General features: G+C 37.4%; 5 protein-coding genes across 7 annotated transcripts; all 5 read left to right on the forward strand.

Moving 5' to 3' along the window:
• Positions 1-2,669: 2,669 nt before the first annotated feature.
• LOC132191510 (serine/threonine-protein kinase ATG1c-like) lies at positions 2,670-10,338 on the forward strand. Of its 3 annotated transcripts, XM_059606562.1 has the most exons (14): positions 2,670-2,735; positions 2,851-3,226; positions 4,316-4,433; positions 4,532-4,590; positions 4,960-5,024; positions 5,714-5,807; positions 5,891-5,971; positions 6,136-6,244; positions 6,538-6,610; positions 6,691-7,073; positions 7,177-7,538; positions 8,319-8,613; positions 9,178-9,248; positions 9,900-10,338. In XM_059606562.1, the coding sequence occupies exons 2-14, from the start codon at positions 2,984-2,986 to the stop codon at positions 10,137-10,139; spliced, it is 2,193 nt and encodes a 730-aa protein (XP_059462545.1). In that variant the 5' UTR covers positions 2,670-2,735; positions 2,851-2,983; the 3' UTR covers positions 10,140-10,338. The 3 variants fall into 3 exon arrangements, with proteins under 3 accessions (XP_059462545.1, XP_059462546.1, XP_059462544.1); XM_059606563.1 differs by lacking the exon at positions 2,670-2,735 and having other exon boundaries at positions 2,777-3,226; positions 7,255-7,538; XM_059606561.1 differs by lacking the exon at positions 2,670-2,735 and having other exon boundaries at positions 2,778-3,226.
• A 2,353-nt stretch (positions 10,339-12,691) lies between these two features.
• LOC132192220 (putative receptor protein kinase ZmPK1) lies at positions 12,692-15,453 on the forward strand. The gene has a single exon (XM_059607494.1). It carries the CDS (start codon positions 12,857-12,859, stop codon positions 15,266-15,268), a length of 2,412 nt encoding a protein of 803 aa, XP_059463477.1. The 5' UTR covers positions 12,692-12,856; the 3' UTR covers positions 15,269-15,453.
• A 1,080-nt stretch (positions 15,454-16,533) lies between these two features.
• LOC132162145 (protein RETICULATA, chloroplastic) lies at positions 16,534-20,607 on the forward strand. Its single transcript, XM_059572403.1, has 7 exons — positions 16,534-17,405; positions 17,530-17,628; positions 18,117-18,337; positions 18,561-18,630; positions 18,712-18,791; positions 19,701-19,765; positions 20,249-20,607. The coding sequence occupies exons 1-7, from the start codon at positions 16,830-16,832 to the stop codon at positions 20,440-20,442; spliced, it is 1,305 nt and encodes a 434-aa protein (XP_059428386.1). The 5' UTR covers positions 16,534-16,829; the 3' UTR covers positions 20,443-20,607.
• An 87-nt stretch (positions 20,608-20,694) lies between these two features.
• LOC132162146 (protein NRT1/ PTR FAMILY 2.8-like) lies at positions 20,695-23,605 on the forward strand. Its single transcript, XM_059572404.1, has 5 exons — positions 20,695-20,853; positions 21,946-22,275; positions 22,391-22,612; positions 22,734-22,789; positions 22,891-23,605. The coding sequence occupies exons 3-5, from the start codon at positions 22,424-22,426 to the stop codon at positions 23,417-23,419; spliced, it is 774 nt and encodes a 257-aa protein (XP_059428387.1). The 5' UTR covers positions 20,695-20,853; positions 21,946-22,275; positions 22,391-22,423; the 3' UTR covers positions 23,420-23,605.
• A 2,382-nt stretch (positions 23,606-25,987) lies between these two features.
• On the forward strand, positions 25,988-26,892 carry LOC132162591 (protein MIZU-KUSSEI 1). Its single transcript, XM_059572852.1, has one exon. It carries the CDS (start codon positions 26,006-26,008, stop codon positions 26,741-26,743), a length of 738 nt encoding a protein of 245 aa, XP_059428835.1. The 5' UTR covers positions 25,988-26,005; the 3' UTR covers positions 26,744-26,892.
• Positions 26,893-27,101: the final 209 nt, after the last annotated feature.

Genomic DNA, 27,101 nt, shown 5'->3' on the forward strand with positions numbered 1-27,101 from the left:
GCTTCCGTGTTAATGCTTTTGATTTTTTATACTTCAATGATTTAAAACCTAGAGTGAGTACCACTTCCTCTCAAATCTCAATCATTTTATTTAAAATTGAACGGTTCAATAAATATTAATTCTAAAAGATCGATAAATCCGATACGCGGTGATAACCATTATTATGGCAAAATCCCTACTATTAAATTTTAAACTAATAGTTAAGATTTAAAGAAATATACTAATAGAATGTCCTAAAAATTCTAAGGAATCTTGATCCATTATTAACCATCTTGATCCATTGTCCCTCATTTGCTAAAACAAAAGAAAAAAAATGAAGAAGAAAATTCTAACTCTAATCAAGTAAACCACCCCGAGTTTCTCACACTTTTTTCTTCTGCTCTACAAACGCATAAAGGGTATTTTGTGTTTCGAAAAATGAGTAATGTTATTATTAGATTGTTATACAATTTAATAATGTGACAATGAAAAATTGAAAATCAACTATTTATCAATACTTATTAAAAAAAACAAATGGATGGTTTTCACTTATACATCATTCCAGTTGTATACCAATCATGTAATAATCTAGCTACTAAATAATATTACTCTCGTAGAAAATAAGTTCACAAGCTATTAAATTTCAAACCAACAAAAAGTTGTAATCTAATTAACATATATAACATATAAAGAGTCAAATTATAACCATTTATAATGGTAAGAGAAAAAATCACTAAATCTTCTATACACTAAAATGTTAATGCAAAGTTACCATTTTTTTTTTTTACATGTCCCCACAAGGGAAGTAATGCAAAGTTACTTATTAGATAAGTAATATTAACTATTTAATATGTTAGTGTATTAACTAACTAGATGGTAGTATAGTTAATATACATTAACACATTAATTATTAACATGTAGTTGTATAGTTACTTACGTTATAAATAGTTAATATACTATAACTTCTATTTTTTTTTTAAAAGAAAATTATGATTTTATTCATGTTGTTCTAACAAAACAATATTACATATACAATTAGGAATTTATTCCATTTAAACATGATCTATGACTTGTTTAACTGATACTTTGGCTAGCCCATGAGTAACATAATTTACATCTCTTTTAACGTGGCCAATTTGACAACTGTGTAACGAGGTAAGCATCGTTAGCGTGTTTTCCACAAGTTGTTCATATCCACTCAAATTCCATCTGTTGGACTTGATAACATTCACTACTTGGATTTCATTACCTTCCATAATGATGACCCAAATCTCTATTGAATTATGTTAAATACAATCTTACATTTTTTTACATTTATTTAAAAAAAAAATCCCACAAGCTCCCCTTACATTTATAGCTGGTCAACTCCACAAAATATGTCAAGTATTCTCTCCATCTATATCACAAATAGGACAAGAAGGTTCATTTCCACTAGTTTCAACAAGTTCTCATTGGTAGGTAGAAGGTTGTGACACTTCAAATCCCACTTCTTCTTGAACAATTTGAACTTTTCCTCTGAGTATATATATCTTGTCTTTCTTTCTTTTTTCCGAATAACAGGCAATGTGAATAGTAAATTCTCCTGATGTGGTACCTTTCCATATCAAAGGCATCTGACTCGTTGTAGCAACTCAATGGCAGCTTGCAAATGGCCCTCACCTTATATCCAATAAAAATCTTTTGAAGAAGCAAAGTGTTCCACCATTTAGTATATTGGTCAATGAGCTCACTCACCTTAGCATTTGCTACCAATAATTATAAACACCTAACTATAATTAGTATACAAATATCTAGCGAAAAATTCCTATGTTCATTTCATTATAGTATTTCAAAACAAGTTCCTAGATAACAAGCCTAAGGGTTTTTTTTTTTTTTTTTATTGAAGATAGTGACGATATTGACCGTGACCTTGATATAGAGCTGGAGCTTCTAACTATGACGAATGCGCTAACTATGGATATGATGCCGTTAATATTTATACAATACAATCTTATATTTATACAAATAATTACACACACACACTCATGCATATTAACATATATAACATACTTATTACTTAATAACTAATATATATGCATATACTTATAAAATTTACTTTAATTAATATATATAAATATATACGAATGAACTAACGAGTTGGACTGCTCTTATAAGTTTCATTATCATCCCAATAACTAAGAAACGATATATTGCCAATAAAAAACACAACGGACTTCTTTGAAATAAATTCCAAAATTAAAATAAAAAGGAAGACTTTACTTTGGTAAGTAAAAGACACATAATTTTGGTGATTAGACGACTTATCAATATTAACACTTGATCTTAGCCAAAAGGTTAAGAAATAGAAAATAAATGATAACCAGATAATGACCTTAAGCTTAGAAATTAGAAATAGAAAGTGTGTTTTCGTTGTTCCAAATCTATCTATCACAACATTATTGAACTTGGCCCCACCCCCCATCATCACCAAATCCAACGAAGAGAAAACGGACACAAAATCCACCAATCATCTCGAACCACCAAATCAAGGGGCTGCTACAACTACAAGACAAGCAACACACGGTGCACGCCACCCCTCGCCCACGTGACCCACTGTAGAATCAACCACAGGCTAACATTGCTTCCTCATTGCATGTTATCTTCTATTGCCACCTACGCTACGCCTTCTCGTTCAAAGCCTCTCTCTGCTCACGCTTTCTAATCAACAAGCACTAATCTCAATTATTCTCGTTAATTGAAATTCTTACAGGAAATATGTAAGCTAATATTTTAATATAAACAATTATTATTACACTAAACAAACCTCTTAATCTCTCTCTCTACCCCTCTCTCTCTCTCTCTCTCTCTCTAATCATTTCTTGGTTCGACCAGATAAAGCCTATAAATTCGGGTCGAATCGTGGAAGGTCCGTTTCCAGAGCTGGGTAACTCCGTCCGAGAGGTTGAACTGCGGTGTTCGGAGCTGGTTCCGGGTTCGGATTCTAGGGTTCTTGAGGGCTTCGAGAATGGCTCAGGCGACCGGGAGGGGTAGGGTGGTCGGGGAGTACCTGGTGGGGCGGCAAATCGGGTCCGGTTCGTTCTCGGTGGTGTGGCACGCCAGGCATCGAGTCCACGGGACCGAGGTGGCGATCAAGGAGATCGCTACGGGCCGGCTCAACAAGAAATTGCAAGAATCTCTAATGTCGGAGATCTTTATCCTCAAGCGGATTAACCACCCTAATATTATTCGCTTGCACGATATTATTCAGGTCTGAGATTAATTTTTGTAGCTTTTTTTTTTTAGTTACTTGAATAACTTTTTGTTTGGATGCGGAGAAAGTGAAGGGAAGTCGAAGGAAAATAGTTTTGAAGTTTCTTACTCGTTAAATTTTGTGACGCATTATGAAACGATAAATTGAAGCTTTTTGTTTACTTAAACCGTAGGCTTTGTTTGTTTCGTTATGGAAATTTATGTAGGAATTAGGATTTGTTTGTTTCGATAGTCGTTAGACCTTTATCAAATTTATGGTGAAAATCCATGAGTTCTTCCAGGAAAAGAGTTCCCGGAAATATTTTCCATGGGGATACGTCTATGTTGTTGGTCTGCATTCGTGTATTTTTCTCTTTGTTTCTCTACGTTGTGATAGCAATTGGTAGAAAAGTAGAATGAATGGAATAGACAGGACTATAGCCCAGGGCTTAGCTTAATTGCTGAGAGATTTAGAAAATGAGGGCTAAAAAGTAAAGATTTTGAAAATAGATTTTTGCATATTTGTGCTTGAGAAGACTGTATCTTTACTTGATCAAAGGGTAATGCAACCTTTTTACTTATTCAACTTGAGAATTTATTGCGCAAAAGCAAAACAAAGAATTCCAAGACTGCAGAGCTGGGAAAACAAAGGATTATCGGGAAAATTATAATCACCATGTGAAGCTCAAGTAACTTGGCCTGATTGGCTTGAGCTGAGAATAGTTTGCTAAGTTAACATTAATGCTTATTACCTGTAACCGAGTCCATCTATAGAGTATTCACTTGGCCTGATTTAGAATTAATCCACAATTTCAACAAGTCAAAGTTGCCCTAAAATTCTCTCCAAGGGTATTCAGCTAGTAATGTCATCTATATACAATATGTTCCAAAGCATTGAAGGTGTGTATTGTTCCCCCTCCAAAATTCATTTTGTAGGGAAATTGCAAGTTTGCATGTGAAAGGCTCTGGGCGGTTGTACAATAGTTGGGATGTTATGAGTAGGGAGAGGGTGCTACCCCTACCCCCACACCTGTTTTCCCTCTCTGGAGGACCGGAGTTTATTTATTTATTTTTGTTAATTAGAGTTTGAATGATGTTGCTCATCTAGGTTCCTGGGAAGATACACCTTGTACTGGAGTACTGCAAAGGGGGTGATCTTTCTGTGTACATTCAACGCCATGGAAGAGTCCCTGAAGGCATTGCAAAGCAATTCATGCAGCAGCTAGGTATATCTTGAGTTTTGCCATGTTGGGTCTTCATTACTATTTTTCAAATCTTCAATGATGAGTAATGTAGTGATGTTGGAAGGTTGTGGATTTTACAGTGGCTGGACTACAAATTCTTCGGGAAAATAATCTTATACATCGGGATTTAAAGCCGCAGGTTTGGTTGATTCTTTTCTGTTTAACTTCCATTTCTGATTTATAAATGGCAATGTATATTGATCATTTCTTTAAGGGAGGAAGCAAGCCCATGGCAAAATTTGTCTTTTCTATTTTTCATAGTACTTAAAGCCATGGACGAACAAAATTTGTACTTGGGATAGTGCTTTAGTCTAGTAGAGAATATGGTTCAACAACCCCTGCAGAAGGCTAAGAAATTGGCAAATAGATGAAGTAAATATTCGTTGGTTAACATTTATAATAAGATAGTTTGATGTGCCGAATTGTTTGATATGTAGTAATCTTGTTGTTGCAGAAAGGTTTTCTCAGCATTTCAATCCATTTCTAACTTGTTTCATTTTTGGAACAGAATCTCCTTCTCACCACTAATGACAACAATTCAGTTTTGAAGATTGCAGATTTTGGATTTGCAAGGTAAAATCAATGTCATTTTTATTATAAGCTTCCTAAAGTCCCCACCTTTAGATGCCTTACCTACGTAGAGCTTTCATGGGCACTCTAGTTTAGATGGTCAGGAATGCTCCTAAACTGTAATGTCTGATTAGATATTATTTTTACCAGTTTTTCTTTTATAGGCAAACTGTAACACCTCAGTCCCACTTTGGGAAAATGAGTAATCCACATAGAGTAGATAGTTTATAAAGACGCTCATGTGTGCTAAGTTTCATATTACTTACTTACTAGGTGAAATTGAGCTTTATAATTAATTCTAGAAAAGTTCTAAATTGACTAGTCCTTTTGAGATGATAGCGCATATGTGGTTAGTGTTTTTTCTTGGATTATTACATAAACACAACTCATGAACCCATGTGGCATTGAATTAGTAACCTTACCTCTCAATACCTTGTGTATGGGGGAGAGGAGATGCCATTTTGTCCAAAGGAAACTGTTTCTTTCATTTTTTAGTGCACAACTGTTAACTAGACACTTTGCTTCATCTTGGAGCATCTGTGCTGACAAGCCATGACATGGGGAAGTTGTGGTCGTCAGACACTTCAAAAAATGACATATGGACATGTACCCTGCACCTGACTCTTGTTGAGGTGGTTTCCCTAGTTCCTTCAACTTTTCGATGTTCAGGCATGTCAATTTTCCCTTTGCAGATCTCTGCAACCTAGAGGCCTCGCAGAAACCATGTGTGGTTCACCGCTTTACATGGCACCAGAGATAATGCAACTTCAGAAGTATGATGCAAAGGTGACTTTCGCTCTTTTTTCCTTGGTTAGGTACTTATAAAGTATTTAATGTTTCTTCCCATTAACATGGAACGGAATATGCAGGCAGATCTCTGGAGTGTTGGTGCCATTTTATTTCAGCTTGTTACTGGAAAAACGCCATTTACTGGAAGCAATCAAATACAGGTTTTGACTAGCTTTACTTTTTCACATGCCTAATGTGGTTTCACATGGTGCTCAGCATTCCTAACATAATTGCTTTTAGTTTTAGTAGTAATCCTCAAGCTGGGTTAAACTAGTCATCATGCATTGTCTTAACCCAAGTTACTTCAATATCGTGTGCTGTACAGTTGCTCCAGAACATTGTGAAATCAACTGAATTGCCTTTCCCTCAAGATATCCAGGGTTTGAGTTCTTACTGCAAAGATTTGTGCCAGAAATTGCTGCGCCGTAATCCAGGTATATCTCTTGATGAATGTGTATGAGATACCTGATCAGACCAAAGAGCGAATGGACTATAATCAGATTCTAAATTCTAACTGCATGTTTTTCAATATTTTTTATGTTGTCAATTGTCAAATGGCATAGAGACGCGAGCTATAATCAGATGCTAAAGTCTCACAATGTCAAGGAATGATATATGAGACCCATAGGAAATTTTGTCTTATCTACCAATGGATTATGAAATTTATATGAAATTCCTCCTCGTATTTCCAATTTTTTGATTCTATTCCTTGAAATTGTATTTGCAGTTGAACGATTAACATTTGAAGAGTTTTTCAACCACCCATTCCTTTCTCAGAAACAACCAGCTGCATCGCCGAGGTACACGATGCGAAGAGCGTTTGTCTTCATGGTTGTCTAAATGTATTTATCAGTTATCCAAATTCTAAAATCTTATGCAGGAGTAGGAGCTCTTCAAGACTAGCGGATGAATTTACTTCATCTGAATGTGATCCTGTGAGAAATATGGAGGAAAGTTCTCATGAGGATTGTCTGCCTTTCTTTTTAGATGATGACTCTAGTGGTCCTGAGGGTAGCCCATCTTTCTTAAGGAGGAGGTCCTCAATGAAGTCTTCTTTTGGATTTTCCCTTGATACAAAAGGTGATAGAAGGGAAGCAGCATCTACCACTTCTAATAACATGAATCTCTCTTTCGGATATGGTAGTGCCACAGATAATTTGGAAAGTACTCATCCTAAGGTGGACAGCCATCGACCCTCAGATAGAAGTTTAGCTGATCCTCTGAAATCCATGGACCAGAGATCTTCAAACACTCGATCAAGAGGTACCAAGAATCCCAATATGCTCTTTTTCCCTCTCATTTCAGTGTATGGTTTATCTAGATCTAGCATGTCTTAGTAAGACATGAACTTTCATGGTTTCTGCAGTCATGGATTCGCTAGATTTAATTGATCAAGATTATGTTGTTGTGTCTGGACCTCCAATGGATATGTCGTCTTCCTCAGCAAGTCCTTCCAAGCCAAGCCATTCTCCATACAAATCACAGAGTCCTCCTGAAGCAGTTTTTAACATGACCGCCAAATCAAGTTCCCCAATGCCAATCATTGGCGCACAGAGTAGTAAAATGTGTCCCATTGGAAGCTTAGAAAGTCAGAGCTCTGCTCCAGGCACTTCACAGGGATCAGTGGATATGGGAGACACTTTAGAGCAGCCATCTACTCACTGCATGACGAGGATTAAATCATTACAGCAGTGTGCCTCTGCCATTAAAGATTTAATAAATGAAAAGGTAAGCCAGTTTCTTTTGTATTGTCCCAACAACCCTGTAGGGAATTTAAAAAGTGCATTTTGTACAAATCAGAGTAATAAATCATAAATGGTTCCCTCTTCCTCCCTCTCCACTCAGTCATTTGAGTTTAAGTTTAAAGATAGATGGTCTCTCAGTGGCACATAATCATGTCTGGCCCATTTACTAAAACTAGTCTTGTTGTTTCTATATATTTCTTTGGCATCTGTTGATTTCCCTTAGTTTTTTCATTAGGCCAGCCAAGCACTTAATTCATTTGGTGTCTATGTGGCCTCCTTGGGAATATTCAATTGGCTTCCAGTATAGCAGAGATATATAATGGTATATCCATAGGACACATGTTAATGAGCTGACTCAGGAGGTGGGATCTAAAATGTATGATGGTGGGCTTAAATTCTTGGGTGCCTATTCATTTGCTTTGATGATTGTAACGGACTATACATTTTATACTTGTTATACTCTGATCGTCAATGCATGGTAAACCTTTTCTGGGTCCCACAATATAGGGTTTATAACCTGATAAAGTTCTTATGTCCTATAATTATTGTTTGAAGAGCATAATTTGGTGGTCGGACTAACTTAATCTTCGTCTCCTGTTTTGTTTGTGCCTCATTCTGCTAGCCTAAGTCTCCTTCTGATATGCCTTGAATTACCTTGATTTTTTTTTTTTTTTTTTTTTTTTTTTTTGTAATTCCTGCTATTACAAGTTTAATTAGTTTTTTCTGCTATTACAAGTTTAATTAACTTGTCATTATCAAAAAGATCGAGGCAGATAGGCAACTAGAAGCATTCTCGATTCAGCTTGTAATTCTTGCAATTTGGAAGCAAGCCTTGCATATATGCCATACACAAGCTGCCTCAGCCATGGAAGGAAGTCCAGGCCAAGAGATTCCAAGATTTAGGAGGAGCACCAGCAAGAAATATGGTAGTTCTGACACAGAAGAACATCTTGATGTTTGCAGTACTCAATTGCCCGAGGATATTTCCTCTCAGATTGAGAGAGAATTTCTCCTGGAAGTTGAACATGCTGAAGAACTTGCTAAGGTTATTGAACCTGGTATGACATGATATTTGGACATTCTTCATTACATATAAAATTTTAATGTTTCCTCCATAGATCATCGGCACTAATGCAGAAGTGATTGTAGCTTGTAAGATCATATGTTTCACTTTTGTTCTCACCCTTTTGTAAAATTCATTTTATTGATGCCTGAATTCCTATGCTTGTTTTTTTAAACCCATAGTATTTGACAACTTTCCGATTTCAATTTTCAAATTTCAAATGGTTCGATCTTGGTGTTGTGAAATTTTTTGAAGTCATATCTGCATATGCATAAGGTGTGTGTGTATATGTCATGTTAACAATCTTTATTATTTAATGGTGCCAACAACTTTTTTCTAAGTAAAATGGGATTGGGTCCTACGAGCTAGTGGTTGTAGGAGCAGCATGTTTATGGTATGGGAGCTTTTGCCGTCATATATCTATTTTTATGAGGGACTTTGGTGCTTCTGTACCTCCAATTTGCCTGTGTTATAAATATGTAGATAAGGAAGCTCCCATGGTTTTTCATTCTACAGTGTGTAAGGCTCTAAATACTGAACTTCCTCATCGTGATTGTAGGCAATACGGAGATGCCAGATGCAATGGAGACAATATTTGACTCTGCCCTTGCTTTTGGGAGGCGCGGAGGCGTGAGTATTTTCTTTTCTTTTTTTCTTGGAATTTGGATCATGACACATTCCCGCATTTGGTTGTAGCTAATACTTAACTGAATTAGTAGGCAAGGCAATGCAAGACAAGGTTTTATGTTTATGCATTGTATTTGTGCTTGTAGAACTCGGAGGTTAAATTCCAGATTAGGGATCACGGTTGAGACATGCTAAAGTCCCTACTCTAGCTAGTTATGAACCTGAAGTGAGTAGTTGAAAAATAAATTAATGGAAATTCTGTGTTCATAATTGTAAACCAATACTCTGTCGGCATCTCTTAGTCTTGTGTCCATATAGGCTTGTCTATTATGATTCAAATCATGCTCACTTGCTTCACTAAATGTAACGTGTAATGTACTTAAAAACACAACCTTTCGTGTTGTGCTGTAAGAAAAAGCAGAGGTAGAAATGCATGAAGTTACATGGCATTGCTTCAAATCCATTAGAAATACTCTTTATATAGATAATCGAGTTAACAAAACAATGGTCTCGACTATAAGGATGTTGAATATATTGTTTGAGAAAAGATCATAACATGTTACCTTAGATATTATGAAATTCGGTGAGTGATACAAAATGTTGAAGTAATTCTGGCACCACCCACTGAGGATTGTTGTTTCATATGTTTTGTAGGTTGAGGAGCTCATGGGTAATATGGAAAGTGCAGCAGCATTGTATTCAAAAGCTGTGCTTTTGTTAGTCTTCCTTCTAGTGGAAGCACCATCCCTCATTGTCAATCCTCCATTCTCCCTCACAAACTCGGACCGGTATAGGCTCCGAGGTTACATTGACATCATTAAAAACAGGCAATGTTATTCAAGGTCTCAGCGGATGGCTGTTCTAAAGTGCGAGGATCAACACTGCCCCCCTTAAATAAATACAAAGCAAGATTTTAGTACCATTTCTTGATGACTTTGCATCCTCTTACTCTGTAAAATTATTTGTTTGTACAGTTATTCTTTGCGTGACTGGGGGAATTGGGAGGTTGACTGGAGTTGACCTATATTAGGGTAGGCTGTTGTAATATTACAATTTTGTGATTTAAAGAATGATGAAATGCGCATTCCTTCTACATTTGATGTGCTTCCTGTCCGGGTTCTTGGTGCAGTAGTCAAAATTGTATCCCAGCAACTTATGGTTATTTCAGTTATAACTATATATTGTTGCAGTTCTATTTAACCCTTGTTTTTTTTTCCTAACAAAAACTTATCCAAGGGTTCCAAACACTGATTGGGGCTATCACTTTGGCATTTGATAAAAATGTAGAAAATAGAAAAATGGAAAGCTTCCCATTTATTTTCCTATGCTATCATATTAGCAAAACATCGGACCCTAGATACTGTGGTGTAGGCACAGAGACGGGCGTGTTTAGAGTTCAAAACAATGAAGGCTCTATGGGGATTGGGAGACATACGGGTCGTATGCAACAAAGAATAACATGCTCAACCTATTAAATATCATAATAGGGTCGTATGCAACAAAGACATGCAACGAAGAATAACATGAATAACATACGGGTCGTATGCAACAAAGAATAACATGCTCTAAGAAGATCGATTAAATATCTTTCCCACTATCGTCATTATATTTGTTTGCATTTGTGGGATATCTTCTCCGTTCAAGATTTTCGGCCAAACAGGGTCCAGTCGTCAAGCTACCAACCAAACTTGGGTATGGAAGAGTTGCCTTGTTAAATCACCGATTATGTTGATAAAAAATAAAATTTTTAATTATTTTATTCATACTCACTCTTAATAAGTAAGGAGTAATAATATATATTACATTTTTATCTTATAATTATCCTATAAAGCCAACGTGACAATTATAATCAATTTTAAAATTTTGTTTTTATTAATGATTGATTAAAATTGTCACGTCATTTTTATGAGATAGTTATGAGATAAAAATGCGGTTTTTAGCGAAACCTAACATGTAGATATTTAGTTGAAAATAATAAATAAATAATAGAAATAAGATTCGAACTTGATATTATATATCAGGTGAGGAGATTCTGCATATTTATCATGAATTTCACTTAGTAGGTTGTTTATAGTTTTTTTATGTTAAGAAATTAGAATGTAGAAGGCTAAATAAATAAATGGGGAGGCTAGTTATTAATTGAGATATAAATTCATTACTTGAATTCAAAAGTTAATTAAGACTATTAAATGAGCATTGTGTCATGTGTGAAAGTGATTTCTGGTTTTACACGTGTATATAACAGTGGGTCAAACGGTAAGGTGTAAGGTCTTATGCCGATGTAACTTCCCCGGTTGTTTATTTCTCCAACAGATTCTTTCAATAAATATAAAGCACCTCTAGCAGCTTAGTTAAAAGATTAATATTAATTATATTTAGTTATTATAATTCTTTTTTTAGCTCCAATAGAATAGCTTGTCATTAGTTAGAATAGTTACATTGCTACGGTGAATAGCAGTTTGGAGCTATTCATTGTAGCACACTAGATGAATAAAATATTGTTTATTTTTCTTTTGTTTATTGTTTCTTTATTTCACCTCTTTTCACCCAACATCTTTTATTTTTTCTTAACACCTCTTCACATCTGTTATGTTTCTCTCTCAAATACAAAATTTCTTCACACAAAACTTATCTCTCATTCACAAAATTTCTTTATACAATTGGATAAAAAAATTGAATACAGAAAAAATTTGTTTCATGGAAACACACGGATGGAAACAAATCAATTGCAGTTGGATAAAAAAATTTAATGCAACAAAAAATTATTGCATAGAAACACATGGATGAAAACAACTCAACTGCAGTTGGATGGCAAAAAATTTATTTATGTTATTAATTTTAAGAATTAGTACCTGCATGTGAGATAGATGTTCCTTATATGTGTTTATTTTTGTTTTTATGAATGATTTCTATATATGTGTTTGTTTTTCTCTTTAATCAAGTGTTGGCAATAATATAATAAAAAAATAATGAGAAGTAATATTTTAAAGTAAATAGAGAATGAAATAAAGAATCTATTAGAGTTTGTAGTGAAAAAACAATAGCTAAAATAAAGGGAGAAACCTACCAAACCCCCACTACTTGCTTGGCTTGTTAACTAGGGTTGAGTCTTCAATTAAGGGGCTAAATTAAGTTTTGGTCTCTCTATGAATGGATAATAGGAAAATATCTATGAATGGTACGACAATTTCTTGATGACATCAAACTGAGACAATAAGGGTCTTGATTAGCTGTAGCCTGTAAGTAATAGGCTAGTAGCAGCCTGCTTTAGCTGTAAGTGGCATTAGTAGCTTTGACTGCATGAAGTTGTAATAGCTCGCCTTCTTTCTTCCTGTAGTTACGGATAGGTCCATTCCTTTTCTTTATTAATATTTAAGAGGAAATCCCAACGAAAAATACACACTATTCCCTCCTTTCGATTATTTTTCACTAGGTAAAATACGGGGATTCTCTAAAGTTATCAGTCAGGCCATTTTATAGAATTATAGTAACCATTATTTTATTTATTTGTGCGATCATCAGACGTACCGATGACTTTCCTGCTCAACCATATATACTGCCATTAAACCAGCTTTGTACTTCGCTTGGCAAGAGGATCAATTCAGAGCCAAATGCTGCAGAAAATGAGATACCAACAAACCCTTCAATACCCTAGTTTTCTCAGTTTTCTCTGTTCTGTTTTCTTTCTCTCCTTTGCAACTTCAGCAACCAATAACTTTCTTCAAAGGGGTTCTTCTCTCTCAGTTGAAGTTGATTCAGACCTTCTGGTCTCCCCAGATAAGTCATTCACCGGCGGCTTCTATGCGGTGGGGAAAAATGCTTACTGCTTCTCAATTTGGTTCACCAATTCCAAGGACAGAACTGTTGTTTGGATGGCAAACAGAGACAAGCCAGTCAATGGCCGAGGCTCCAGAATCTCTCTGAGGCGAGACGGCGCCATGGTCCTAGCCGACGTGGACGGCTCGACCGTGTGGCAGACCAACACCACCGCCACTGATGTTCAAAGAGCCGAGCTTTTGGACTCTGGGAACCTTGCTCTAAAAGACCCACACGGTAAAATTCTGTGGCAAAGTTTTGATTTTCCTACAAATACTCTGCTTCCTAACCAACCCTTTACAAAGAGCAAGAAACTGGTTTCTGCTTCAGGAAGAGGTTCATATTTTTCTGGTTATTTTAGTCTTTACTTTGATAACGATAATGTGTTGAGGTTGATGTATGATGGACCTGATATATCAAGCTTGTATTGGCCTGATCCTGATTTTACCGTGTTCCAAAATGGAAGAACAAATTATAATAGTAGCAGAATTGCTATTTTAGATGAAATGGGTACTTTTTTATCGACTGACAAGTTGCAGTTCAACGCTGCTGACATGGGTTTTGGGGTCAAAAGGAGGCTGACAATGGATTATGATGGAAACCTTAGACTTTATAGCCTAAACAATTTGTCAGGATTGTGGGAGGTTTCATGGGAAGCTCTCACTGAACCGTGTAAAGTGCATGGGATATGTGGGAGAAATGGGATTTGTGTTTATGCACCGCAGGCCCAGTGCTCATGTCCTCCTGGCTATGGGGTCACTGATCCAAGTAATTGGAACAAAGGTTGCAAGCCCAAGTTCAATAAAACTTGCAGCCAAGCCAATGATGTGAAATTTGTGGAGCTTGCAAATGTAGATTTCTATGGATATGATCTCGATTACAGTACAGAAAGTTCAATTGACTCTTGCAGAAATCTTTGCTTAGGGGATTGCCGTTGTGAAGCATTTAGCTATAGGCTAACAGGAGAACAGCTTTGTTTCACAAAAAGTGCACTTTTTAATGGCTTCAGGACTCCAGATTTTCCAGGCAGTATATTTCTAAAATTGCCAGCAAGTTTGGAAACCACAGAACCCAACAGTACTCTCATTGCGACCAATCCAATATGTGGGATCCGTGAATCTGAAATTGTGATAGGGTCTCCTTCCATGTTTGACAACAATTCAAAAAAACAGACATGGGTTTATCTCTACTCGTTTGTTTCTGCAATTGGTGCAGTTGAAGTTCTCATCTTTGTATTGGGTTGGTGGTTCCTTTTTAGAGGACATGGCGTGCCCGCTTCACTAGAAGACGGGTACCGTGCGCTTTCAAGCCAGTTCAGGAAATTCAGTTATGCTGAACTGAGGAAGGTCACCAAGAAGTTCAAGGAAGAGCTAGGAAGAGGAGCCTCAGGGGCTGTATATAAGGGTATTTTGGCAGATGAAAGGGTAGTGGCTGTGAAGAGATTGGGAGATATGTATGAAGGGGAAGAAGTGTTTTGGGCAGAAATAAGTACTATTGGGAGAATCAATCACATGAACCTTGTTAGAATGTGGGGATTCTGTTCAGAACGTGGACACAGAATTCTGGTGTATGAGTATGTAGAAAATGGATCATTGGACAGACACTTATTCCCCCCTAATTTCCTTGGATGGAAAGAGAGGTTTAAAGTTGCATTAGGAACAGCAAAAGGGTTGGCTTATCTTCATCATGAGTGTCTAGAATGGGTTATCCACTGTGATGTGAAGCCTGAAAATATACTTCTGGACAGTGAATTTGAAGCAAAGATTGCAGATTTTGGGCTTGCAAAGTTGTCTCAAAGAGGAAGCCCCAGCTCAGGATTTTCTCGGATTCGAGGGACAAAAGGGTACATGGCTCCGGAATGGGCTTCGACTCTTCCTATCACAGCAAAAGTTGATGTTTATAGTTATGGAGTTGTGATTTTGGAGATGTTGAAGGGAATTAGGTTATCAAGCTGGGTGGTAAACAATAGCACTGAGGAGCAGGAACCGGAGTTGACGAGGTTTGTTAGGATAGTGAAAGGGAAAATTCAATGCAGAGAAGACGATTCATGGATAGAGAAAATAGTGGATCCAAGATTGGAAGGGCAGTTTAGCAGGAGGCAGGCAACAACAATGGTTGAAATTGGCATTTCCTGTGTGGAGGAAGACAGAAACAAAAGACCAGCAATGGCTTCGGTTCTCCAACTTCTACTAGAATGTGAAGAATAGGGGCGGGTATGTTAACCATTATCGCTTACTGATCGCCTTTCGGCTGTTAGTAGGTAGAATAAAAGTATTATTTTGACGTTTGTTCGGTTCAGTGGATGGTAGATTTTTTTTTTTTTTTTTTTTGGCCGGTAAACGACTTAACCGATTTTCAAGTGAAATTTGAATTTTATATGGTAGGTTTTTTTATTGTTTTGTCAAGCTGATTTGTGGTTGTCATTTTGGTCTGTGTTCTATGATTTTTTTTTTTTTAATTTTTTTTTTCTTTTCATTTATAAAGCATATGCTTTATTGAATATGCAGTTAGAAGGAAATTGATAAATCTTAATACAAAAACTTGTAACCGACAATTAACCGGCCACATATTAACCGATTAACTGAATAACAGAAAAACTCAAAGCTATTCCTTATCGGTATGAAGTCGGTTTCCCCGGTTCAGGAGGTGAAAATGCCTCTATCGACACCGACCAAACCGATACCCACTCTTAATGAAGATGAATCTAAACTTAATTTTTCTAAAAATCAGTAATTGCGAGAGCTATAATTATCTTCACTTTTCCGTTTTTTCTTATGTAATAAAAGAAAGCTTTTAATGGACAATAGATAAATGTGTTAACACTTCTCCTTATTAACACATCAAATTGGAACCAAATTTTTAGAAAAAGTCTTAAGAAAACTCAACATGTGAGGGAATAAGATTATCTTATTTGAATTAGAACTTGAATGACGTGAAGGCTCCCACACATTGGGCTCCAAAAATAAGAGAAAGAATCACATACCCACAACTACAAGCAAAAAATATTTGATACCATAATAATCAGTGTCTATTGCCTAATAAACCATTCATGCATATATTCTCTTTTTGGGTACGTAGAAAGCATATATTCACCGAAAGAGCAAAATCGACGCTGCAAATTAAAGAGTATATAAAATGTCAATTTCACCCGATCGAGAATAACAAAAAAAAATTCTTAATAATCAATACCTATGCTATCTACATAAACATTGTAATAACAGGACAATAATCCTCTTAAATTTAATCTAAAAGAAATCTTAGTTCGACCAATAATTCCTTGCACAGGACCAATAAAGGACGTCGCATTCAACTCATCCACAAAGAACAAAACAACAAAGTTCATGATGACCAATAATAGAACGTGACTTCTCAACTTGGGAAACAAAAAATCGTAAGGTATTTTCAACAGTTAACCACTAAGCGCGAAGCCACTAACCAGGAATCTAACACTAGCCCTAGTCCATAATGTCTTTCCCACGTGCGACGACCAAAGAAATATATATAGGATGCCGTCACTGCTTCCCCCGACTGGTGTTCAGGTGAGAAAAAGCGGAGACGGGAGAACCCAACGTCTGCTAATAATAAAATCAAATTAAATAAAAAAGAAAACAAAAAGTCTTTTTTGTTGTCTTTTTAAATTCTGAGCAAGACCCTTCACTTTCCTCTCGACTTTCTCTCTGTCCAAACGAAGGTACTTTACACACCCTCTTCAATTAGAGTGAGATTTAGATTTGTATTTTAGTTCAAAATTATTTGTCGAGTTATCAAATGGCGGGTTGTTCACCGAGCTTGGGGGTATCAAATGTCGTGAGCTCCCGAAACGGGGTTGTTTCGGGGAAGGTGTTGAGTCAGAGCGTGGTTGTGGAGAGTGTGAGATTTAGGAATGTGGTTAAGGAGGTGGCTTTTCCGGTGTTGATTAGGAGCAACAATAGGAGTAGACAGAGGAACCACCGGCTTGTGGTGGTGGCAAATGGGTCGCAGCCACGTGGAGAGTCGCAGTCCGGCGTAGCTGCGGTCACAGTTGCGAAAGAGGAAGGCGATAGTGATATTGGTGTAGGGAAGGGTATTGGGGTCTTGGAGGGTGGGTATGAAGCGAGAGAAGATGCTGGTGGGAGTGGTGGAAATGGGAGATTTACCAATGGTAGAGGAGGCGGCGGAGGAGGTGGCGGTGGTGATGACAATGGGGATGATAAAGAAGAAGAGGAGCTTGGACCAATTTTGAAATTTGAGGAGGTTATGAAGGAGACGGAGGCTCGGGGGGCTAGTCTTCCTAGAGATATGTTAGAGGCTGCCAAGAGCGTGGGGATTCGCAGAGTGCTTCTCCTTAGATATTTGGATTTGCAGGTACAACTTACTTACATATTATGTGTCTGTTTAAACTTGTTGTTTTGGTGTCCTTATGTGTGATTACTGATTAGTAAGTCTTTTGCTGCTGTTATAACCAGTGATTTTGATATATGAACTGTAGGGGTCTGTCTGGCCTCTGGGTTTCGCAATGAGGACATGCGCTATACTTCGCAATCGAATGTTGGCTGATCCGTCTTTTCTTTTTAAAGTTGGAACAGAGGTTTGTTGATCTTCTTGTAACATGTTTTTTTATGCAAGCCTATGTTACTGACTGGTTTTGATGAAACTGTGCCATATTTCCCAACTTTTGTGGGAGTAAATGGTGCCTTTAAACTGTTGTGGCCAGAGAATATAAATTGATCACTTATGCAATGCTTTGGTTGACATGGGGGAATAAAATTACCCACTTTTGCATGTGCCAGCATGTATGGAATTGAAGTGTTAGCATACAGAACCGGGATGATTGAGTACTGGGAGAGTAGTTAATGAGGCATTTAGGCAGTAGACAAGTTAGGCTGCCAAGTGGCTATCTTATTCTTTACAGTTTCAGGGCCCTTCCAAAGTTGTGGCCAACTTCCTGTATTGCTGGAATTGGTCAAACACGAGGGCCTCTATGTGCTCTAATGTCTTAGAGCACCGTTGGTGCGGTGTAGTTGTTGCCATAGACTCATGTGTGACTTTTATTATCATTGATTTAATACAACGCAGATTGTCATTGATTGTTGTTGTGCTACATTTGCGGAAGTTCAAAAGAGAGGCGAAGACTTTTGGGCAGAATTTGAGTTGTATGTTGCAGATCTCTTGGTTGGGTTGGTGGTTAACGTTGCTTTGGTTGGTATGTTGGCACCCTATGCTCGTATTGGGGGACCATCTCTATCTAAGGGGTTCCTTGGACGAATGCAACATGCTTATGGAGCTCTTCCTAGCAGGTTATTAGCTCATTGCAAAAACTATTTTATCTTGATAAGTAACTCATGCGTAGAACAGTAATCAATTGTTTCTTTTCCTCATAAAGAAATATTTTCTGCTTGATCTGGATGTATCCTTTATCTTGCATGCTGATATTGTATTTGTACTTGTGTTTATTTGCATATTCAGATTTAGAATGTAAGAAATATTTTAGTGAGTCTGTCAGGTGATCTTCTTATGCAGCGTGTTTGAAGCTGAAAGGCCAGGATGTAGATTTTCCATACAGCAGAGAATGGGTACATACTTTTATAAGGTAAGTTATATTTATCTGTTCTGAATCATAGTGGGGTTTCTGGCATATTTGTAATTGTTGGTTTACAAATTCTGTTTCCAGGGTATCATGTATGGATCAGTTGGGTTTGCATGTGGCATCATAGGCCAAGGCATTGCAAATTTGATCATGACTGCCAAGCGGTATACTTCCTATATAGATGCTTCATTTATACTTGTTACATGCGAAATTCTGCTTTTGTTTTTTTACCATATTTAAAATAGTGGGTGTTATATAGTCATTTTGAATGATATCTGTAATAAGTTTCCCATTTCTTTCTTCTTCTTTTTTTTTGGGGGGGGTGGCGGACGTTGACTTTTTAGCCTGTCAATCGTTTGAGAACCTTCGTCACTCCAAGGTTCTTTTGGGCATTTTTCCATTTTTCAGTAGAATGTATCACTGATGATACCATCCATGTGGGGCTTTGTGAAGTGAGAGGAACTATAGGGAAATGGAAGACATGATTTTGTTTGCAATGTGAAGGGGGTCTTAACTAAGCTACAATTTCAGTTTAGGTTTTTATCTTGTTTTACCGTGTTAGGTGACTATGTGATGGCAGTTTTTTGCTTGGATAGCAGCCTTAGGGGAGATCCTAACCATGGATAACCTAAGGAAACGACATATCATTGTGGTTGATTGGTGTTGTATGTGTAAAAAGAGTGAAGAGTCTATAGGTCATCTTCTACTCCATTGTAAGATTGCCAATGCCTTGTGGAGTGATATTTTCAGCCGTGTTAGGTTAGCTTGGGTTATATCTAGAAGAATAGTAGACCTTTTTGCTTGTTGCAGAAGGTCGGTCTTCAGACTGCAGCTGTGTGGAGGATGGTTGCGTCCTGCCTTTTTTGGTGTCTTTGGAGGACAAGAAACAATAAAAATTTTGAAAACCAAAAGAGGACGGTGGTGGAACTGAAGTATTTCTTTTTCAAATACAGGAATTAGCTGCTTACTTTTTTAGTTTTTTTCCCATAATTAAATGAAATTGAATTTTTTAGTTTGTGTTTGTCTTTTCTTCTAGTGGATCATTTCTCACAATATTTTTGTCTATATGTCAGGAATATAAAGAAATCAGAAGACGACATACCTGTGCCACCACTTCTAAAGACTGCTGCTCTTTGGGGTATGCCATCACTGTTTAGATTTGCTCTAAGTTGTCAAGTTTATTGCCTTAATATGATCTTGAAACAAGCTTTTGGTGTCCATGAGCTGGTACATATTTCTGTTCTTACTAGTTCCTTGCTAGTGAGAACATCTAAAAGGTTTTTGTTTGATATGCCTCCTCAATGTTTTACTAACTTTACTGTGGCTTTTACTGTTTCTTTCATTCTTTGAATTTGTTCTATCTTCCAATTGATAGTAGCTCAATCCATGTACCTATCTTTTAGAACAGGCATGTTGTCTGTTACCTACCTTTCAGTTCATATTACCTTCGTTATTCAACCTCTTCTGTGGATAATTCTCTCAGTTTTTTTTTTTTTTTTTTTTTTAAGTTTTCGTCTATCTTGTTCATTCTCTAGGGGATAGTTATTGATTTTTTAACTTTTAATTGTCATATCTCCGTTGTCTTCGGCTAATTGGTTACGGTTTTCTCCCCAAATTGCAGGTGTATTTCTTGCCGTTTCCTCCAACACCCGCTACCAGATCATCAATGGACTGGAACGCTTGGTCGAAGGATCAGCTTTTGCAAAGCAGGTTCCACCCATCGCCTTGGCTTTCACAGTTGGTGTGAGATTTGCCAACAATGTGTATGGTGGGATGCAATTTGTTGACTGGGCTAGATGGAGTGGGGTGCAATAAGTGCAGGTGTTTCCTCTTTTATGTTGGAGATGCCTTCTAACCACTTAAATGGGGGACTTAAAAATAAAATAAATATTTATGCTAAGAAATCATTCAATCGATTGGATCCCCTATTGTAATATTTTTGACCTCTAAAAATGCTAGCAGATTGATGTTTTGTCTTCATAGCTTATATTAGCCTGATTGCAATTTGGTCTCTTAACCAATTGAAAGAGCTGTGCAAGTTTTTGTCTTCCCCAGGGGACTGAGATCATCAAAGGGGACTTCACTGTCTTCTCACCTTAAAGCCTAGAACTCCCAAATCTAAAAGCTCCCCTCATTGGATCCCTCCTTCCAGAGACTCTTCTGATGGGTCAATTCTTTTTGCTGCAGCCACATTGGGAATGGGTCCTTCGTTTGACTCAAATGAAGGTGAGGCTTTGGCAGCCTACTTTGCAGTAAAAACAACCTCGAATTTTAACTGTCCTTTTTAAAGGAGATTCTCACACGGGTATACTTAGAAATCCTCAGTGCCATCAAACTAGGAACACCATTGTCATGTGATTACAGAGGCAGTTTCTCAAGCTATTAATGCTAAGGATAAAGTTTTCCAATTTGCTCCCATCCAATTTATTAAAACGTGTTTGAGTACATGTGATTTTTACATGCATTTCTTAAAATTCAATTCAGTTTTAATAGAGTATGTGATTGACACATACATTTTAAAATAGAGTATTGATACTCTTTACACCCATTTTACATGACTAATGTGAAGTATTTTAAGTGACTAATGTCTCGTTAGCTTGTGTGAAATGGGTGTCATAAATGATGCGAGAATAACATGCAAGTTTATTAGATTAAGTTGGAAAAAAAATTCTATGAACAAATTTAGAGGAAAACTTTGTCCAAACTCAAAGATAAAAGCAAATTGAAAGGAGTTGAATTTACCTCCAAATTGTATCTGAGGAGAATAATTTATAATGGAAACTTAAGCTCCTATCAGATTATAGCCGGTTCCACGAAAAATCTTTTAACAATTTAAGAGAATAATTCAAATTTGAATAAGACTTGAAAAACAAAAAAAAAAAAATGAGCTCATAAAGACAGAAGTTTGTTATTGAATAAAATATTTTGGGAACTTTTCATCTTCTTAGCATTTAAATTTTGATAGGAATTTTGGCTACTCAAGCTTATTCCAAGGCTCAAAAAATCTCTACTTACAAAAGTAATTAAATATTACAATTGTTTTTCACTCTCTCCATTCTTTCCAAGAATAGAATGTTTAAAGTTGAAGAATGAGTTTATTTAAGAATGTTTTATTGTTTGATTCTCATAATGCTATCAATTTTGTAAGTCTTATTTCAAATGGAATATTGGAGAAAATCAATTTTTTAGAAGAATTAAATGATATTAATACTTTTTTACTTACTTATTTATCATAATTAGAGACCTTAATTAAAGAATATTAATATTTTTTTTATTAAAAAAAAAATCTGTATTAATATTATTAATTGATTGCTTTAGGCAGCCGCTTAATCCGCATAATGGTGGAGTCGACCTAAAACATTCTCTCTCAACCAATAATATACAGAAGAACCTTGCCTACCAGTTGCGAAACAACTCTGGTCTGTTGCTGATTGCGTTTTGACCAAGAAGCTTCTGAGAATACCAGTTTTTGCATAGCAGAAACTCAGACTCAGAGAGAAGGGAGGAGGAATATTGGAGTAGAGAGACAGAGAGAGATGGACATTAATGTGATCCATTCCTCCAATGCAGAGCAGACCCGTTCACCATCTTCTTCTCCACCTCTTCAAACAGCACCAGGAGGATGGAAAGCCGTACGATATATCCTTGGTAATGCATGAGCTGATCAAGAAATCTCAATTAAGATAATGTTTTCTTCTATTTATTTATGTGTTTTTTCCACTTTTTCTGTGTTCTGATTGTGAACATATTTGGCATTTTAAAGGGAACGAGCTAGACCTTTGAAAAATTGGCTGCAATGAGTTTGATAGCCAGTTTAGTGGTGTATCTGCATGACAAGTACAACCTGGACACCGTACGTTCAGCTGATGTGTTCAATATTTGGGCTGGTTTCACCAACTTTCTACCACTAGCAGGCGCTTTTGTTGCAGATACTTATCTGGGAAGATTCCATACTCTTCTCTTCGGCAGCGCAGCTTTGTTTCTGGTAAAGATTTGCTCTTTTTTCTAAAGCCTTGATGAGTTGGTAAAATAATGCATGTTTAATTCATCTCTGAATGGATTTTATAAAAGATTTACTTAATTTCCATCTTAAAAGGGCTGATCAGTTCAACACCTCAACAGAAAAAGGAAGAGCACAACTAGAGAGCTTCTGCAATTGGTGGTACTGTTAAATCACTACTCACTCCAAATGTTTTAAAATAATAATAAATTTAATCAATGAAAAAAATAGTTAATTTAATAATTTAATTTATATTCTAACAGGTATTTCTTATTTATGATCGCCCTCGTGGTAGCTCTCATAATTACCGACCCAAGTGATGAATTGGACAACCTAGGCAATCCCAAGAATGGTTGGAGGTTATGTAGCTTGCAACAAGTGGAACAGCTGAAATGCATGCATGATTGGTGTTCTACCTGTTTGGTTAACAGGAATCGGTTGTTTTCTAGCCATGACACAAATGAGCTCATTTGGTGTCCTACAAGGGTTGCATTGCTTGTTCCACAATTTGCCTTGTCGGGCTTGATTGAAGCCTTTGCTGCCATTGCCATGATGGAGCTGCTTACTAAACATTGGCCGGAGAGGATGAAGACATTTGGTGGGGCAATCTTCTTTCTCAGCTTATCAATTGCTAGTTTCCTAAGCTCCATCATTATAAATATAATCCTCAATAAGAATAGGCTCGACTACTTTTACTTCACCATTGCCGCTCTCGCATCATTAAATTATATGTTTCTGTGTCTTCGCCCGGCATTATTTGAGGTTTGGCGAGCCCCAGAAGTCATCTCATAATTGCGAAGCAAATGATGAAGAAACAGAGTTGAGGGCAAAAGAAAGTGAATAGATAACAACTCAGAGGAATTTAGCAGCTTTTATATTCGTTTAGCATCATATATTCTAACAGTTTTTACGTTTGCCAGCTTAAAGACATGTAGATCCAAAGGTTGATTTGAAATAAATAAATAAATAGAAGATGGATGGGAGATGAAGAACTAGTATTTCTCTTTATAAAATAGTTACAAAACAGAGTAGTTGTTTTACAATCCCATCGACTTCTTACCATTTTTCATGCTTCCCTAGTACATTGTCTGAACATTGATCCCAACCGTTACATTCAAGACCAAGGGAAGAAAAAAAAAACGTTACTCCCATCGAACGAATCACAAGAGAAGCAATGGAAAATGCTGAAAATATTATATTAATCAAATTAAGCATGAGGCTCAAGAGACCCTGCAATTATACTTATAACCATCACAAAAAAAGAAAAATCTCAAGACCAAGATCCATCATCTCAAAATATTGTCTGAAATTGTTTTAGCTCTTGAATATCAATGAGGTCATCTCTAGTCAGAATCATGTCATCAAACATACAACAGAAGGAGAATGGTGCCTTGGTCTGTGCAGTGAAGAAACAGGGTGAGTCATAGGAGATGATGGAGTATTCATGACTAGAGACAGCAGTGTAACTACGAAGATGAACTAGAGGATGAGGCAACCAATATTGTATGACTATGGTGAGAGCGTAGCGTCTGCATTCGAGTCTCCTCTCGAACAAGTTCAAAGACAGCTTTGTCCAAGGAAAGAACAGGAGTGTGATGCTAAAGTTGCCCGCAGATGGACTCTAAATCATCACGTAGGGACATCAAAATTGATAAAATCGATACTGATCCATGTGTGCAGCATATAGCTGAGCATGTTTGTGATCCATCTAAGATGGGTCTAAAAGAGAAAGTTGATCCTATAAGAATTGCATGCGAGCAAATAAATCATTAATTGATAGCATGTCCTGATTCCTGCTTCAAATGATAGAGATCAAACATAAGTTGGTACTTTCGAGAACAATAAGCAAATCATTAGCGGGAGGCAAGCATATCCCAAGTAGACTTAGAATCATCAAAACTACGAAACAGTGTTGAAACAATGCTGAGATATATGGAATGGTAGTGTTACGAAACCACTAGATCTAATGATTCCTATTCCAATCAAAGTAAAAGTCAACAATCAACAAACAGTCAATCATGACATGTATTGATGACATGGCATGAGTGCTAATGGGACATATGATGTATCATGTGACATGGACTAATGATGTGTTAGATGCTGATGTGGCATTGGATCGATTATTGTTGTTGACACGAATATTGATGTGGCATACTATTTTTGATGACACATGGCACACATGTGCAAAAAGTGTATCGACACGTGAAGCAGGGTTGTGCAGCACATAAGCACTTGGTTGGAGTGGTAGAAACTTTGATTAGTGTGACGATTCCGATGGGACTAGTCTCGATAGCTCTAAAATGATTGGTTTTAGATTTTTTAATCAACGTGGTCATCAACTTAATGGAACAATCATGACAGCGTAAGGTTGTACGAGTAAAACCTTTAGGTGAAGCATGGATGATTAGACTAAGGGGTTGGTGACGACTCAAAATAAATCACATTTTGAGGTTTCAATTGGTGTAGTCAATATCTAATTGATGCACGGAATAAGGAAATTTGAAGAAGACAAAGCTACTATAATCATCGATCATCGGTGAGAATGCTGGAAAAGGGGGAAAGAAAGGTGAAGAAAGTGATTCAAAGCCTAGGCTTTTATTCAATGTGGAGAATAAGTAAAACTATATATTAAATCACACGTAAAAGTGTGCTGGAGGAACCTATATATAGAACCCACCTTATCTAACTACACATATAATGATATAATGTACCAATATAAAAACACAGGAACATAACCTAACAAAAATAAAAACTCATAACTCCAATAATAAAAAAACGACATAATGACTATTTACTAGGTAGCTTTCTAAATGTTCTATCAAGCTTATGGAGCAGTCACGTGACTTGTCGGACATCATTATAATTTCTTTCACCAATTGAAACCTAAAACATTCAAGAGGACAGTCATATATAGTTTTATTGTACAGCCATGCATGTGATGGTAAACTGTCTCTCCAGAATTCATAGGACTCTGTCTTTAATTGCATAGCCTCTGAAAATGGCAGGCCTCTTTTCGCCTCTTATAACGTGACCAATTAGCCGAAGATTGAGGCCCCCACATGGGCCACTCTCTAATTGCCACGGGCCCACAAGTTACAAATGAATTTCTCATATAGTTATGACAAACCCTAGCCCTCTCCTCCAACGGCTATATTTTTCACTTCCCGCGCCCTCTGTATAAGTACCTGCACTGCACGTACCGTACCACCATTTCATTCCCAACTCATTGACACCCTCCTTCTCTTTCCGATTCCCAAAGCTCCTGGCTAACTCGCTCGCTCACTCGCTCTTATTTATTGACTCGGCTCACTCTCTTGTTCTTTCGTTTTCTTGATACAGAAAATTGATTGCACACCTACTTGTTGGTGATCATCCACAATGACCAAGACCGACGCTCTCCGTCGATTCCTCCCTTCTTGCTTCTTCTCCGCCACACCCACGAACGCCACCACTGCCACCATCACCAAGAGACGCCTTAGCACCTCCCTCAGGGACGACACTGACCCAGAAACCAAGAGCCAAGACCAAGACTCCTCTACCTCCAACGACACCGTTTCTGCCTGCACCACCACCACCACAACAACGACTGCTGCTCCTCTTGTCCACCCTCGCCCCTCCCGGACCATGGTGGTCGGGACCATCTTCGGGCCCCGCCGCGGCCACGTCTGGTTCTGTGTCCAGCACGACCGCCTCTCCTTCAAGCCTACCCTCCTACTCGAGCTCTCCATCGTCACCCACCAGCTCGTCAAGGAAATGCGCAGCGGGCTCGTCCGGATCGCGCTCGAGTGCGACGAATCCGAGCTTGGATCCTGCCCGCTCCGCTCGGTACCCGCCTGGACCATGTACTGCAATGGCCGCAAGCTCGGGTTCGCGGCCAGGAGGAAGGCAAGCGAGCGGGTCAAGTCGATGCTCAGGACCATGCAGTCAACGACGGTCGGAGCAGGGGTCATTCCGGCAGGGTTCGGATCGCCGGGAGACGAGGAGGTCATGTACATGAGGGCCAACTATGAGCACGTGGTGGGGAATTCGGACTCGGAGTCGTTCCACCTTGTCAGCCCGGACGAGTGCCCGGGTCAAGAACTCAGCGTGTTCTTGCTTAGGTCGAGGAATATATAGGAACCTTGTTTGAATAAAAGAGGAAAAATTATTTAAAGAAAATTGATTGTTTTCTTGCTCTTGGATTTGAAAATGTTTGCCAGGATTCTCTTGAATCTTGGAAGAGGGGGTTTCTTTGTAACTAGATTTTTCTTTTAGAAGAGTATAGCCAATAGGGGTTGTTAATTAATTATGTAATTGAAGAGTTCTTTAGGGATAATTCCAAGGGATCCGGAATATATATAGGTCTTTCAGCTCATGAAATTACATTTTTGTATAATGTCGACTCATCTTAATTAGTGTAAATAGAGCATTTGGAATCTTTGAAATCTTACCCAATTCAATTTCATCTCTTTTTGTGGATTGATATGTCGATTGT

Source organism: Corylus avellana, chromosome ca9 (genome assembly GCF_901000735.1).
Source record: "Corylus avellana chromosome ca9, CavTom2PMs-1.0".
NCBI classification, from domain to species: domain Eukaryota; kingdom Viridiplantae; phylum Streptophyta; class Magnoliopsida; order Fagales; family Betulaceae; genus Corylus; species Corylus avellana.

What these genes read in the sequence shown, in the direction of transcription:
- LOC132191510 (XM_059606562.1), top strand. Translation starts at nt 2,984, where the DNA reads ATGGCTCAGGCGACCGGGAGGGGTAGGGTGGTCGGGGAGTACCTGGTG. An exon ending in GCAATTCATGCAGCAGCTAG is followed by an intron (nt 4,434 to 4,531) that starts GTATATCTTGAG and finishes TGGATTTTACAG; the next exon opens with TGGCTGGACTACAAATTCTT. An exon ending in CAACCAGCTGCATCGCCGAG is followed by an intron (nt 6,611 to 6,690) that starts GTACACGATGCG and finishes AATCTTATGCAG; the next exon opens with GAGTAGGAGCTCTTCAAGAC.
- LOC132192220 (XM_059607494.1), top strand. Translation starts at nt 12,857, where the DNA reads ATGCTGCAGAAAATGAGATACCAACAAACCCTTCAATACCCTAGTTTT.
- LOC132162145 (XM_059572403.1), top strand. Translation starts at nt 16,830, where the DNA reads ATGGCGGGTTGTTCACCGAGCTTGGGGGTATCAAATGTCGTGAGCTCC. An exon ending in TGGGTACATACTTTTATAAG is followed by an intron (nt 18,631 to 18,711) that starts GTAAGTTATATT and finishes TTCTGTTTCCAG; the next exon opens with GGTATCATGTATGGATCAGT. An exon ending in AAAGACTGCTGCTCTTTGGG is followed by an intron (nt 19,766 to 20,248) that starts GTATGCCATCAC and finishes CCCAAATTGCAG; the next exon opens with GTGTATTTCTTGCCGTTTCC.
- LOC132162146 (XM_059572404.1), top strand. Translation starts at nt 22,424, where the DNA reads ATGAGTTTGATAGCCAGTTTAGTGGTGTATCTGCATGACAAGTACAAC. An exon ending in GCAGCGCAGCTTTGTTTCTG is followed by an intron (nt 22,613 to 22,733) that starts GTAAAGATTTGC and finishes AGGGCTGATCAG; the next exon opens with TTCAACACCTCAACAGAAAA. An exon ending in GAGAGCTTCTGCAATTGGTG is followed by an intron (nt 22,790 to 22,890) that starts GTACTGTTAAAT and finishes ATATTCTAACAG; the next exon opens with GTATTTCTTATTTATGATCG.
- LOC132162591 (XM_059572852.1), top strand. Translation starts at nt 26,006, where the DNA reads ATGACCAAGACCGACGCTCTCCGTCGATTCCTCCCTTCTTGCTTCTTC.